Below are 15,606 nucleotides of genomic sequence, written 5' to 3' on the forward strand. Positions count from 1 at the left end.
TGTAAAGAACTGGGTAGATGGGTAGTTCTGAGGCTTCACTCTTCATGTTCTCAATGAAATGGTTCTTGTTTATACACCATTTATGGATATATTGCACTTGTTTGTTATTTAGGGGAAGAAAAATACCTCATTTATCTGTATGATTATTTAAACTAGAAATATGTTCCAACTCAGGATTTTTTTTTAATATATCTGGAGGAAAAAAGTAGAAATTCTGAAAATGAAGGTTTTCAGGAAAGTAAAGATAGATAAAGTTCCGTACCTTAGTTAGCAAGGTTTGTTTTGACGGTATGTGAATAAGATGGAGATTGCCACTTCTCTCACCAACCACAAGAAACTGTTTTTCCTGACACATACCAACCACATCCACATTAGTATCTGAAAAGTTCCATAACAAAATATCAAATATTAAGATTTTGTTATTAAAAGGCATTCATATCTAAAACACAGGAGTGGACAACATCACAGATTTTTTTTTCTTTCAAAAATATTTACTTTTATAAATCAAACTGCTAGAAAAGGCATGCTCTCATTTCAGAGAATAATTTATTGTATAGAAATACTCTTCATAACACACAGAACCAGCAATACCATTTTATCATTTAGGCACATGTTATAATGCTTCTTTCTACAGGGTAAACAATCATGCAAAGTATTTTTAGTATTTTCTATACACATATTTAAAAGCCAGTTTTGGCTTTTAGCTGAATTGCAAAGTGATGATCTTACCAAATTGAATGTGCATCTGAAGAGACTGGCTGGTACTGTCAAGAAGTACCACTGATCTGTCAACAACAATAATGCTGCCATCCCTGGAGCTGCACGCATACAGCTGCGGATTCACTGAGACCTAAGAAAAAGGTTATTCTAGCTGTAAATATAGCTGTAATTGCAATAGCGCTGCAGAACACAACAGCCAAGTTTTGATAATTATCGAGAGAGAGGAAAACGCAACCCTGATGGCATCTACCTTCTCAGAAGACGTTATTTGGACTAGTGTATCCACTTGGTACAGCGCAGTTCCGCACTCCTGCCCTAACGCTACGCACAGCCTCTCGCTCCCTGTGTCATCGTTCGCAAGCAGCTCGATATCGTTCCACATGTTTACCTACAAAAAACCGACAGGAAAATAGTTTACTTCCTTAAAAGAAAGAAAAAGAAAAAAAAAAAAAAAAAAAAAGAGAGAGAGAGACTTTGTATAAAGGGCCCGAGAAGCCACCCGGGCCCCCGCGCCTCTTCAGTCTTTAAAATTGGCGGGAACGGTTCGCTATCGCTACCGGCCGCAACGCAGGGCAAACTTCCTCCTGAAGCGAAGTCTTTTTCCCTCCCCCCCACGTTGCTAGGACACCGCCTTCTCCCCTCCCAGAGGGCACCGCGGCACGTCCCGCTCGCTGCCTCCCTTCCCTCCGCTGCATCCGGGCACTGCGCGGGAGGGGGCGGGCGGGGCTCGTCTTGTCGCCTCGCGAGCGCCGCGGCCGCTGCCGTTGTGGGAGGTTGGGTCCCTGCGAGCAGCCGGTGAGCGGAGCGGCCTCCCGAGCGCCCGGCCATGGCGGTGAGTGGCGTCCCGGCTCAGCGGGGTGGAAACGGGGCCGCGGCGGTAGCGGGGAGGGGAAGAGCGAGGGAGGTGGGGAGGGCTGGCTCGGGAAGCGGTGTGCGCGGAGAGACAAAATGGCGCCCGCCGCTCCTTCCCCTGTCGGCGCCATGATGGGCCTCGGGGTGGGGGTGGCCACCTCTCCTTCCCTTGCGCTTTCCCTCTTTCCAGAACTTTCTGTGTTGTTTCTGTGGGCTTGAACAGAAGCAAGGGGGGGACCCTGTGGACCGGGCGCTGCTGTTTCCTGCCCTAGGAAAAGAGCAGTGGGAGGAGGAGGAGCAACGTTTGTCAGGAGGGCTGTGGAGCTCAAACTCTCTGGGAGGGGAGAAAAGGGAGCATCACTCTGGTAGTTGAGTCCTGTTCAGTTCCCGTTTGCACAGAGTTCCTCTTCTTACTGTTTCTTCTCTGAACTTGGCTACGGATTAGTTAGTTATTTACAGCATCTCCCTGCACTGAGTTTAGATTGCTTTATTCGTCTCTGGGTCTATGGTTAACAATGATGGGAAACATCTTTGCTGTAGTTACACCACCGTGTCTTTGCTTGGGGTCTACGAAAAAGCAAAGAACAAGAACACTGACATCATTCTTTGGGTTTTTGTGTGACATAAGATTGTTCCTTTATTCCCTTCAGTGGTCTGGTAATTTATGGATATATTTCCCCCATAATTGAGAAAGAGACAAGAAGAGTTGTGTAAACACAGTGTCTTTTAAGTTTTTCAAAACTAATTTTATTCACTTGAGAGTGCAGAAAGGTCCTGGTTTAGATCAAAAGTGCTAAAACTAATCAGAGTTGCTCTTAAGTATTTTCTGATGTTTTGATATTTAACTTTTCTTGAAAATTTGACCAGTTACTACAGAACAAGAGGACCATGTATGTCTGGAAAAACTTATCTTTTCCAAAAAAAAAAAAAAAAAAAGGTGTTTTTTTTGGTCTTTTGTAATTTAACCTGTTAAGAGTAAGATGAAAAATGCCGATAAGAATAACTGAAGAATTTACTTGTAGTTTTGCCTGTCGGTTATTGGCCCTATCTTTGAGATTCCTTCTAAATAGCAGGTGGGGATTCAGTGAAATCCTGATCCTGTGACAAATCCACATGTGCTTTATTAGCTGAGAATAGTCTTATTGAAGTCAATCAGTGTTTTCTGACTGTCTGTTTTTATAAGGTTGAGAAATTATTGTAAGGCACAGTGTCCGTGGTAATTAAAGAGTAGTAATGTATATAAAAAAGAGCCTTGTAGCTTTGAAAAATGTGTCAATGGGCTTAATTTCTGCTAGATACAACATTTAAGAAAACAAACAAAAGTTAACCTGGACTGCAGGCTGATGTTTTTCTTATCCTTATAAAACTTCAAAATGATCTGTATAAATCTCAACGTTACTTTGAAAGTTTCCTTAGTTGACTTGTGAAAAAGGGGAATGACTGGATAGAACAGGGAGAAGACTTTTAACAAAGTCTTAACAAACTTTTAACTAGAATGACCAGTGTGATGGATGTGGAATGCCAAGGACTGTGATGGCTAAGGTCACAAATAGGAGGGACATTCCCATTTCCTTATCTAATGTTCTAAGAGTTTTCAGAGGAGTGGGTGGAGTATTAAAATAGTGTAACTGAGACTGTATTGAAAGGTCTGCCACAGATGCAGTTTCTCAGTGTTTCCCCCCTGCCTCCCAGATAATGGTGTGTTTTGAAATAAGTACTGTTATATTGTGGTAATGGGGTACCTTATTTTGTATCTCATTTGTAGAGATTAATTGGTGGATGTATTTTTGTGTTCATGCAAGTTAATGAAGACTTGAATAGACTAAAAATTAGTAGCTGGAATATAAGTTTTTGGGGTTTTTTTTTGTATATATGTATATATAATGTTAATTATATATAAGCTTGTAATGTTTTAATAAGTTTTAAGATTTAGCTGTAGTGTTTCATGAAGAAAGCTAGAATTAATACAGTATTATTATTAATACAGTATTTTTAACCATGATGATCAAGAAAGCTAATGTGTTTATAGCATTTGTTGTGGTTTAACAAAAAAAAAGTGTTTAAATTTCAAAATAATGCCTTTAAATCACCATCTGACTGGTTGTCACATTTCTTGCTTAGGTTACAAGTAAAAATACATCTCTGAACTCAGCTGAGGAGTGTAACCTATATGTTTTTCTGATATTTTGATTCAGTAGCATTGTCTCAGCCAAACTGTCTGTGGTGAAACCTTGTGCAGCCACATCATGCTCGGAAGGTGTGATTGTGCCTGCCACTTGCATGATGCAAACACCAGAGGTCAATGAGTCTGGGAAGGCACTAATGAGCGTGTTCTCATCATTTGAAAAGGATTTCCTTATGCTCTTTTCATTCTGTTCCTTCATTGAACGGCATGCCCATTGTAAGCATTTACTTCTCCAAAATTTTAGCACGGTCAACAATCTTGACTGCTACACACTAAAGATAATTTTTTGGCTTTGGCGTTGGAAGGGATGGAGGGAACATCGTGCTTTTTGCGGAGATTTTGTTGTGTAAGGATTTTTTTTTTTGCCATTTTACATAGAATAGCTGTTTTGCATTTTCCAAAATTTAATTGTTTTAAAATACCATGAACATATTATTCTTGAAATGAAACGAGGTATACCATATTATAATGTTTCTTCATAGTACCCACACTGTACCTCAGAAGGTTGTGAGAGTTCTGTGCTGTGCCTCAGTAATGTCCTGACTTGTAAGGTGGCTTCAACCTGTTGAGGCAGCATAGTACTTACGTAATCTTAGTGGCATAAATGTTTAAAGGTAATTGATCTATAAACAGCACCATTTAGAGAACACTGAATCAAAGTTTCTGTAAAGTTTAGCCTCACAGAGATTTCCCAAAGCTTGTGGCAGGGGGAAAAAACGTCAATTATAATGTAACGTAGCCGAAAAGTAAAATGCTAATTGTGCATTGGTGTCCTAGAACCTGTGTGCGGTTACGTAGTTCACTGAGTTTATCAAGCTGGTGCCTAAGTAACAGTGAGATGATACCTTCTTGACAGAAAGTAATTGTTTGTTTGTTTGTTTTGAGTAAACTTTCAAAAATTATTGCAATTTTTCAGTGGTTACTGGTAGTGGGAGATGCTTCTTTTGTAACAGTACAGTTATAAATCAACAAGACTTAACTTTGGTCCGAAGTTTTTAGTTTTGTTACTTAAATATTCTGTCTTTATATTCAGGGTAGTGACACAGAACGAGATGGGGTGGCCCCAGAAAAGTCCTCTCCAGAAAGGGAGAAGAAAAAGGAACAGTCAGATGCATCTAATTCTCCTAGAACATCAAAACATCATTATTCAAGATCACGTTCACGGTCACGGGAAAGAAGACGAAAGTCAGGTATGGTCCTTATCAAACCAAAGTCACTTTAATTGCATGTTTATGTAAGTCTTGTGGGTAATAGGAGTTTGTGCTAATAGGAGTAATGAAGACTTAAAGGCAGGATGTTATTCTTCTGGGTATTTAGTAGGTATCCTGACAAAGCAGTTGTTATGGAGATGAAATTTCGTTTTCTCAGGAAAGATACGGCTGGGATGAAACTGCAAGTGTTTGGAAGTATACAGTATCATATTCTGGTGTTACTGAGTCATGCGTGCTTGTGGAACTGAAATATTTTAAAAGCTATTTGAGGACAAAATGCAGATTAAGCTGCAATGATTTGAAAGATTTTGAAAAAATGAAACTACTAGTTTCAGTTTTTCATCTCAAATCCAATGTATTGAAACTATCTTCAGTCTTAATGACTGAAGTGCTAAGGGAAAGGATCAATGTTGAGAGCATATAGTGAGGAGACAAAAATAGTTGCAGAGGGAAGGGGGAGAAAAGATACTGTAAGTTTGTCTTCATTTTAGTTAGATATGATTAGACACATGATTTTTCATAGTTTGGGGATGAAACAACTAAAAGAAAGAAGAAAGTTTATAATTAACCAACCCTTTAACTAGGTAAATAACAACAATTGTCTTTTTTTTTTTTTTTTTTTTCCCCTCCTATTTTCCTTCAGATAATGAAGGAAGAAAACACAGAAGCCGGAGCAGAAGCAAAGAGGTAATTAATACTTTGTAGTGTTTAGGTAATTGTACAATACATCTTTAAAAGTATCTTGTAGTAATGCACATATGTGTAAACCTATATAAATGACCTTATGGTAAGTACAAAAAAATTGAAAATTTTAAGCTTAAAATGGATATGGAGATCCTTTCATAGTGAAGCATGATTGCAGCCATCATGTTGACAAGGTAATAGCTTTATAGAAAATGCATTCAGAAACTAGTAACTTTTTTTAATTAATTTATTTTTTTTTGTGGAAGCAGCCAAATGAAAGAATTCATATGGAGAAATAAAGTGGTGTTCTTGATGACTGTTTCACAGAGCTTCCATTAGTCTTAGGCCTTGTGTGGCTTTATACCTGTCCAGTGTTCAGGACTTTCAGTGATACATACCCATCTACTCAAGTATAATTGTTAAAAATAATTCCCCACCTGACTAAGCTCTGTTTATTGCATCCTTCAATTGTAAAGGCTGTTACAGCTTGACAAACAATTTCAACAAGGGTCAACTGGAAGTATGACAGTGACAACAAAAATTTCAGAGGGCTGTCTCAAGCTCAGGCAGTGAGAAGAGACAGCATCAATAATACGTTGGAAATAACTGGCTTAACCACCAGAGAAGAGATGAAACCAAGCAAGCCAGGAGCATCGAAAGTGGTCAGAAAGGAAGCTTAAGCCATATGGGGCAATAGCAGACTGTGTCAGAGGAGGGGCTTTTAACTTTAGCACGGGTCAGGAACTACTCCTTCTCCCATTCCAATGGAAGCTCTGTTTAAAAAAGGAAGAAAGAAAAAAAAAAAAGGAAAAAAATAATCTAGGAGAGTTTTTGTGAAATTGAATATATTGTTTAGATCACATGATAACATTTCTATAATAAATCATACTCAGCGTGCTAATGCGCGAAGAGACTGAACTGAAGACGCTGCAGACTCAGATAGCAAAATTATAAGCCTACTTCATGATAAGGTAACTATTAGTCATTCAAACTCATTTCCCTTAAAAGTATCTTAAATCCGTTATGGGATATAATGGTGTTTTATTACTAAGTGTGTGCCTGGAAGCCTGATTTTAAAAAAGAATGTTTTAATGTTCAGAAAAGATGTTTCTCATTTAAAATTGTGTCCAGTGTTTTACAGTGTTGTTAGAGATCTAATTTAATCTTACCCAACATATTTAAAACTTTGTAAGTTTCACTATGTGAACAAATCATAATGTCCCACAGTAGATTTACTTTCTGTTCACTTGTGAGATCAAGCTCTTTGCTGATAGAATAAATTCTGCATATCAAAACTTTTTTAATATGTACATCAGAAACTATTTTCATCATACAAATCTGATTTTTTTTTGTAGAAGTAATATTTTGCATGAAAACACAACTATATAGTTTAAGTTGTTCAAAGAATTAAAATCCTGTGGAGTGCGACAGAAATCCTAACCTACATCAGATACGTATACATGAAAAATAATATTTAGAATCTGAACTATATTAACAAGCAGTTGGAAAAGCTTGAATAAGTGGGTGGTGTGAGCTAGTTACTGTATCTTTTCCAGACTTTTTTCTTTTGAGTGAGCGTTATGGTTATGGGAGGATTTGTAAGTATTTAACGAAGAGCAGGTTTAGAGAGAAAGCTCTGAAGCATTGAATTCTTATCTAAGATAAATATGACAATTAAATTGCAATTTGAAACAAAACGCTATTGAATATAAGCCTGTGTAAGTGGGCTATGCTTCTTATGCTAGAAAGGTTTCAAAATAAACTGGATGTGTTAAGAAAAGGTGCTGATGTCATGACTTAGTCTCCAAGGAAAACACTGGCAAAAATCAGGCCTGACCTTGCTAGTGTTTTTGGCATTGCAGCTATAAAAAGGAATCTTTTTTTTTTCTTTTTTTTTTTTTTTTAAGAGGCACTGCAGGAAGAAATTGCAGTATGGTGTAGCAGCATATCTTTAAATTAAAACTACTATGGGAGGTCTCAGTGAGGCATGTTAGTTTTAAGTACTAGAAATGTGATGTCAGCCATGTAACTTCTTACTGCTTTGCATTTTAAAAACTGTTGGAAGTTACTGCTGGATTGAGTTATGTAAAGATAAATTTGAAGTATCTAATGTGTAGAAGAATAATTTCAAAAGCAGGATAGTGTGTCTACAGCTGTATGTATTCTAATAATTATTTCTGTATGGTAGGCTGTAGATAAATATAAACTGCAAATGTGGGTATGAATATATATGCATATTCATATATTCTCAAATCCTTAAAGATAGGAACACACCATTTGTTTAGAATAAAGCAGGTATCTGAGAATGACAGTTGTTAAAATGCTGTGAACTCTCCTATGGAAACACTGTAAAGATACCTAGATGGGCAATGTAGAACAGTGGGGAGGAGGGGAAGGGAGGGGATGATAGTTTGTATTTGCAACATTGTGTAGATGGTGGCATTAGGTAAAATAGCCATCATTCATGATTGAGTCACACTCCTAAGGTTACTAATGTTGCATCACAACTTATCATTTTTTATCTTCTGATACCCATACTAACTCTCTTTGTTGCACTATTTTCCTGAAAGAACCAACTTCTTCTTAAAACAGGCAAGAAGACATGAATCCAAAGAGAAGTCCTCCAAGAAGCACAAATCTGAAGACCACAATGACAAAGAACATTCTTCTGACAGAGGAAGAGAGAGCCTAAATTCATCTGAAAATGGTGAGGATAGACACAAACGCAAAGAAAGAAAATCATCAAGAGGGCGGAGTCATTCAAGATCCAGATCTCGTGAAAGGTAAGCTGTTTCACATGACTTTTTTGTTTCCTTAAAATACATTCATAAAAGTCTTCAGAATCTGTGTAGAATTCTGAAATACATTTGAATTACATTCATAGCATAAATTAGTGCTTTGGAGTTAAATAATGTTGTATGTTCTGATTTTGAATACATTGTTACTGTGCGCTGTGTATGGGTGCATGTTTGGGTTTTTTAGGGACTTAGAGATGGTGGGAGAGGAGATGATGGCAAGTAAAGTATCTCCAGGGCGTTATGTGTGTCTTCTGCCTAATGTTTTCCAGGTTTGTAGGTCATATACAGGGTGCATGTGGAATGTTACCTGTTGTCAGTGACAGGAAAGAAGGTGTAGTGTCATTGCTTTTTGCATCCTCCATGAAGACTTTAGATAAAGACAATGCCATGTAGAAGTATTATTTGGGGTATATAGGTTGTTGCTAGTGGAACCTTTCAGCCCATAGGTGAAGGGCCAATAGTAAATGTAATGTCAAGGAACGGGCTAATGATATGATAAGCATTTAGGAGAATCAGTCACATAGCTTAGTGCTAAAACAGGTTGCCAAGAGAGGTTGTGGAATCTCCTTCTCTGGAGATGTTCAAAACCTGCTTGCATGCAGTCCTGTGCCATGTGCTCCAGGTGACCCTGAGTGTGCAGGGGGGTTGGACTAGATGATCTCTAGAGGTCCTTTCCAACCTTAGTGATTTTGTGAGGGACTACATGCAGTTCTTCAGCTGACATCTGGGCATTGCTTCCCAACTTCTCTTACCTCTTCAAAGATATTGGGATATCCTGGGGAGGGCTAGAGTTACATTGAATTTAAGATTTCTGTATTTAATTAGTTTAAACACACATTTGTGCTGAGGTATACACTTCCATGAACAAATGAAAATACCTATACTGATGAGTGTGGCTTTGTATCTAAGCTCTAAATACATCACTCTTCTGGTTTTGGTGGTTATGTTTGCTTCCTTTCCCATTTAATCTCCTCGTCTTGTAACTTGAACCATTCCAGGCATAAAGTCTTCTGCATATAGTTTGCTGCTCCCTTCACTTTTCTTGGTGTATTTTGTCCTGTATTGACAAGCCTGTGTCTGATCCCTAAGTAGAAGCCAAACTTAAAATTGAGAATATATGTAAGAATTTGGGATGTGTGTTTCAGACGTCATCGTAGTAGAAGTCGTGATAGGAAAAAATCCCGATCCCGCAGCAGAGAGAGAAAGCGCCGCATAAGATCTCGTTCTAGATCAAGATCTAGACACAGACATAGAAGTAGAAGTAGAAGCAGGACTAGGAGCAGAAGCAGGTAAGTGTTAACTTCCATGTACTTTGTGTTGTTATTTGATTGAATGGTCTGTGGATTCTGTTGTGTAAAAGAATGCTGGGTTTGGCCAGTTAAAAACTGTTTTACTCTGGAAAAATACTGCAACTGTTTCTCCTTATCCTTTCAACTGCATTCACTATGAATAGTGAGCTAAACACAAGGTATTTGTGCATGCACTTACTGTGGAAACATTTGTCCCAGATGGTTTAAGTGTCTCAGGTTCTCAGCTTATCAGAGTGTGAAGCCATATTACCAGTTAGAAATGCCTAACTGTAGACTTAATTTTATGGTTACTGTCTAAAATCACTATTTTAGTCTTCCTCAGATACTATAAAGTATGTAACTTAGTATTTTGGTTAGTGTGGTTACCATAGTTGAACTTCTTCATTTCTTAAGTCACAACTTAATTTACTGGCTTGGAGAATAATAAGTAGGAAAAAGTGAATAATAAGATAACAGCAAATTATTTTGTGTGTTTTGTACTACAGTGTAGTAATGATCAGCAGAGTGCTACTTTAAAAATATTATTACTTTCCACATATATATAAAATCATAAAATGGAAACACAGTGGAAACACTGTCAGGGATTCTGCTCCGTGTTAATTTTGATAAGCTCCATTAACTTTATTTAAAGATCTGTTCATTTTAGCTGGGATCTAGTGTAGTTAGTATAGTGCTAAGGTGGGTTTTTTGAGTCATCCGGGCTGCTTTTGGCCCTAGTGTACTGTTCTGTGCTAGTGATTATCAGCTCTCCAGTCAAGTCCAGAAAGAGAGTATTCATGTTGTTCATCCTCTGTACCACTCTCCCCTTGCTTTCCCAGGGCCACTCTCGTTCCTTCTTCAAAATAAACCAATGGAAGCACAGATTAAAAAACTTTTAGACCACTATCAGGTCTAGGTCTTTTTGATTTAGTTGGGATTTGTGCCTCAGCTGGAATGTGCTAGAGAGTTAAGGCTTTCCTTAGAGTTTAGGAGGCAATGTTTTCTAGCTAGTGAATCATTCAGTATTTCGGAGTAAAAATCTGAGCCAATTTATATCACCTTTGTATTTTTAATGCCCTTGTAGGATTTTCTGAATGAATAAGTTGAAATAAGACTTAATTACTATGATTGGTTTTTGTTTTTTTCCCCTCCTGCTTCTCTGAAGTAGAATTTTGGGTGTAAATTGATGACCTTCAAGAACTCCCAAGATAATGTTGCCAGTATTCCAGTTAACTTTATGAATATTTTCACTAGAGTACTTTAAATTGCATATTTCAATAGTATAGAAGTTGGTACTGACTACTCAACATTACAGTGAACTGTTGGAGACTTAAGAATCTTGCACACTGGTGTGATGCTACAACATCACTTGTGAAACTTTAAGAAGACTTACCTTTCTGAAGAGCATTTTGAATTACATGGTCTGTGTCGTATTTTATATTGGCATGCACTTTCTACCAAACTTTCAGCTGGGGTGAGTAAAGCTGAGTCTTCAGTCAGTATATACACACTACAAGCAGTTGAAGGTATTTAAGCACCTTTTGGCACAATATGTAAGGTGATAAACCCAAATCATTTATTATTACATTTACATTATTTACATTAATGTTTGAACACCTTTTTTTGTTGAATGACTCCATTAAAAACTCCACCTCCTGAAATGAATATTGGCCTCTGCAGTGGAAGTCAAACTACCTGAAGCAGAACAGTGAATATGGGAAGAAAAAGTAAGGTATATTCATAGCTTAGGAATTTCTTTAAATGGAACAGTGCCTCATTACCTCATAATGGCTATGCTGCGCGAATCCATTTCTTTACTGTTTCTGCCTTAGAGATTTTAGGGAGGGGAAAATAAATAGCTAGAACCCTTCTCCACATTCTGTTCTCATTTGAAGCCTTTGAAAACAGAATTAAAGGGTAAAGCTCAAGGAAAAACTCTTCACAAGCCAGATGAGCGTGGTGTCGAACTTAATCTATTGGAAGCCAGCCATGAAATGAATTCCCTCATTCATGAAATGTAGTATCTGCTGTGCTACAGTAAAGTTATGGCCTGAACTTCTGTTGATGGGTCTTTGCATAGTCTCAGACTCGTGTGTCTTTGAGTAATCTGTCCTTCCAAGCACACAGCCTTGCTGTTCTGCATGTTCATGTGTGGAAGGCTTACAGTTCTGTTGCATTGCTCTGATTATATACTAGGTGGAAAACATGACACCATCTGCTTGTTTCAAATTGAATTGCGCAAATGCAAAAGCTCAGGTTCTTACTTCCTTGATGTTTACCAGTGCAGTAAAGCATCAAAGACAAGGCCAAGCTACAGTAGTCAGCACAGCAAAAATGAAGGTGTCTTTGAAACATAAGAAAGCAGATATGCTACGCTCAGTGGTTACGTTTGTATCTCGTCATCTTCTAGTAAAACATCAGTCCGGTCCCCTTTGTTTTCTAGTTATCTTAAATGGTTCATAAAAATGTTTTAAGTAGAAAATACCTGCAGAACCATTGTTCATCTTACATTTTTTATTAGTGGTATAGTATTGTGACTTGATGTGTCTTACAGTTTACTTGCAATTGACTTGCTGAAAGTTATGCAGTGATTTTTTTGTTGTTGTTTTTTCCTCTCATCAAAATTTAAAGAAAGGTCTCTTGAACAGATCTGTTTGGGCTACTAGTGGTCAGTCTACCCGCTAGAACAGAAAGTGTTCCAAACACTAGATAATAGGATAAAGCAGCACTTAAAATTACACATTTTGTTCCTTTTTGCAGCTGGGAATCTTAAATTCTAGCTCTGTCCTATTACAATGTGAGGGCAACTGATAGTTCCAGTTCCAGGGTGTTCCAGTACCCTCAGTATGCAAAAGCTGTTCTTGAGAGCTCTCTCGAGAGCTCTCAATTAATTTTGTAATTTTCCAGAGCTTATGAAATGTTTATTATATGTAGTGTATTATTTTACCAACTGTCTTAAATTTGATTTCAGAGAAAGAAAGAAGAGAATAGAAAAACCCCGAAGGTTCAGCAGAAGTCATAGCCGGAGCCCGAGTCCGCCACCTTTTCGGGGACGAAATACAGCTATGGATGCACAGGAAGCATTAGCCAGAAGGTCAGAAATAACGATTCTTAATATGGTATAACATAATCTGTTCTTAATGTATTTGCATATTTAATTATTCTTTCACATTTGTTTCTAGATTGGAAAGAGCAAAGAAATTGCAAGAACAGAGAGAGAAAGAAATGGTTGAAAAACAGAAACAACAGGAAATGGCTGCAGGTAGCCCATGTGTATTTTACAAATTCCTAAAGAATAGTATGGATGAAATACCATGTAGGCTTATGCTCTTAAGTGTTTCAGTCCTGTCCAACTCATGTAGTAAACAGTTGCAAAAAGAAAGTGGCAACTTGGTCCATGTATAAGAATAGGATTTATTTCTTGCCAGTACTGATGACTTAATAACAAACCTGATGCATGTTAGACTGGTAAATGATCTGGTGATGCATTATTAAGCAAGAATTTGAACATGGGTACAAGTTCAGGAGTATTCAGAAGAGTGAAATATTTAATTGTGCTTGGGCATTTCTTGTATGTTGCAATTTACTTCTAATGGAAGAAAGTGGGTGTGGTTTGGTTGGCTTTCTCATGTGTGTGTTTTTTGTCTGAAATTATTGTGTGATCTCGCATTGCTATTCAGCGGCTGCAGCCACGGGAGGCTCTGTTATTAATGTTGCTGCTCTTCTGGCATCGGGAACACAAGTAACTCCTCAAATAGCAATGGCAGCTCAAATGGCAGCACTACAAGCAAAAGCACTAGCAGAGACTGGAATAGCTGTGCCTAGTTATTACAACCCAGCAGCAGTGAATCCGATGAAGTTTGCTGAACAAGAAAAAAAGCGGAAGATGCTTTGGCAAGGCAAAAAAGAAGGGGTAATACTATGATCTCTAAACATGTTTCAAGAGTTTAAGAAAGATGTTACATTAAAAAAGTTTAAGTTTTTCCAACTAAATTAGTTTGCTATTTGGTACTAAGTTTTCATATTAGTGGAAATCCAAGATAAAACTTTCAGGATGAAAGGACTAAGATGACCAGACATTGAACAAGGGATTTTTTTTTGTGACACAAACAATAGGAAAGTTTATACTACTTATTTGTGTGTCAATGCTGTATGTTAATACTGAAGTGTTAATTATAGTGTGATAATTACATAAAAACTTGCAGACTTCACAGACTTAGAAAAGAAAAAAATTCATGTGGCACTGGTGGGAGGAGGGAATAAACCTGTCTAATCTGTTCCTCCTGATGTATGTATCATTCTCTACTGTAATAATAGGAGAAAACCAGTATTCACTTTATGCATTCTGCCAAATTTTGTAAACTTTATGGGAATTGCATTTCCTTCAGACAAGGCTTACACAGAGAGGGCCACAGCATTTCACCATGAAGAAATGTCAGGCGTGACCTGGACACTTCTTTATGGGATCCTTCTTACTCTGCTAGAATTGCACAATGGGTTCATTTTCAATATGGCTCTATTTACTTGCAATTATGTTGTGATTTTTAGTGGTCACTTACATAAAAAGTTGATATGTTTTTCTTAATTCTTGCAGGATAAATCACAGTCTGCAGAAATATGGGAAAAACTAAATTTTGGAAACAAGGACCAAAATGTCAAATTCAGAAAATTGATGGGCATTAAGGTAAAAAAAAAAAAAAATCTGAATATGTAATCAGGTTTATTAAGAATTGCAGGGCAGGTTTGTTAGGGAAAAAGGAAAGGGAAAAGGGAAAAACACGAAAAGCTAAGTTGAAACAAACTTGAACTGAATGCTGCTTGTCAGCTTAAATTGTGGTATTTCATGGTCTTCTTGGCTAGCGTGTGTATCTGTTGCAATCTGTAACAGCACTAGTGGTAGCTTTTACTCATTTAAGCATTGTAATGTGATAAAAGGTCAGGCTTAGTAACTCTATAGTTACTTAATTGGGAGACATTTATTTGAATGAATTGGAGAACAGGACTCAATGAAGCTCTGAATATTTCTTAACTGTGATAAGAAACCAGATTAGAATGCTACAGCAATCAGGCCAGAGACTTTGAAATCCCATCAGCCTTTGAAAACAGCAAAGCATAATTGTTTTTAAGAGTTCAAAATGTCTATGATATATGAAAAGGTCTCTCCCTACAGAAATAATTATTATTTTCTTCTTTCTGTTTTCTAGAGCGAGGATGAAGCTGGCTGTAGTTCAGTCGACGAAGAGAGTTACAAAACTCTGAAACAGCAGGAAGAAGTTTTCAGAAATCTAGATGCACAGTATGAAATGGCCAGATCACAGACTCATACACAAAGAGGAATGGGATTGGGCTTTACATCTTCAATGCGAGGAATGGATACAGTCTGAGAGGAAAAAGTGATTTTTAAAGTTTGGGACTATGGAAGATTCTTGTTCAAATGTTGGGTCCTTGTTCACCAAAAAGCTAGCATTCTAGCTTGCATGGGTGTTGCATTGACTTTAATTTATTGAAAAATACAATTTTTTTTGTAAATATCAGATCAGTGATACTGGTGTTAGTGTTGTAATCAGGTTATACCCACTTCCATTAAACTTGACAGAACTATAGAAGGACAGTATTTTTTAGTTTAAAGTTCTACTTTTCAAACCAAGCAGCAGATGGGATAAACTCATACATGGATATTTCGTGTCCACTGTCTTGTGTACTTTTGTACTTTAACCTTGTACAGTTATTTTCAATTCTTGAAACATGAAAGAAACATTGTGTAGATGTTATTTAGCAGTCTGGGCCAATAGGCACATAATCCAGTGCAAAAACCTGGTTAATAATAAAGACTTTTTTTCTCTAAGGTCTTATGTTAAGTTGTCTTT

At 37.4% G+C, this 15,606-nt stretch overlaps 2 protein-coding genes across 3 annotated transcripts in view; one reads left to right on the forward strand and one right to left on the reverse strand.

The window, feature by feature from the left end:
* The window catches only part of KNTC1 (kinetochore associated 1), a 36,860-nt gene extending 35,752 nt beyond the window's left edge, over positions 1-1,108 (reverse strand). The window contains 3 exon segments of the mRNA XM_088525146.1: positions 263-378; positions 730-850; positions 971-1,108. Of these exon segments, the coding sequence (XP_088381272.1) occupies positions 263-378; positions 730-850; positions 971-1,102 (369 nt within the window). The 5' untranslated portion in view covers positions 1,103-1,108.
* Positions 1,109-1,419: 311 nt separating this feature from the next.
* RSRC2 (arginine and serine rich coiled-coil 2) lies at positions 1,420-15,584 on the forward strand. 2 transcript variants are annotated; one of them, XM_088525111.1, is made up of 11 exons: positions 1,474-1,556; positions 4,791-4,947; positions 5,612-5,655; positions 6,546-6,623; positions 8,223-8,435; positions 9,596-9,739; positions 12,711-12,833; positions 12,922-13,001; positions 13,420-13,652; positions 14,334-14,423; positions 14,944-15,584. In XM_088525111.1, exons 4-11 carry the CDS (start codon positions 6,616-6,618, stop codon positions 15,121-15,123), a joined length of 1,071 nt encoding a protein of 356 aa, XP_088381237.1. In that variant the 5' UTR covers positions 1,474-1,556; positions 4,791-4,947; positions 5,612-5,655; positions 6,546-6,615; the 3' UTR covers positions 15,124-15,584. The 2 variants fall into 2 exon arrangements, with proteins under 2 accessions (XP_088381236.1, XP_088381237.1); XM_088525110.1 differs by lacking the exon at positions 6,546-6,623 and having other exon boundaries at positions 1,420-1,552; positions 8,245-8,435.
* Positions 15,585-15,606: the final 22 nt, after the last annotated feature.

This window comes from Tinamus guttatus, unplaced genomic scaffold, assembly GCF_059628265.1.
Source record: "Tinamus guttatus ecotype Peru unplaced genomic scaffold, ASM5962826v1 Tinamus_guttatus_pri_ptg000223l, whole genome shotgun sequence".
NCBI lineage: Eukaryota > Metazoa > Chordata > Aves > Tinamiformes > Tinamidae > Tinamus > Tinamus guttatus.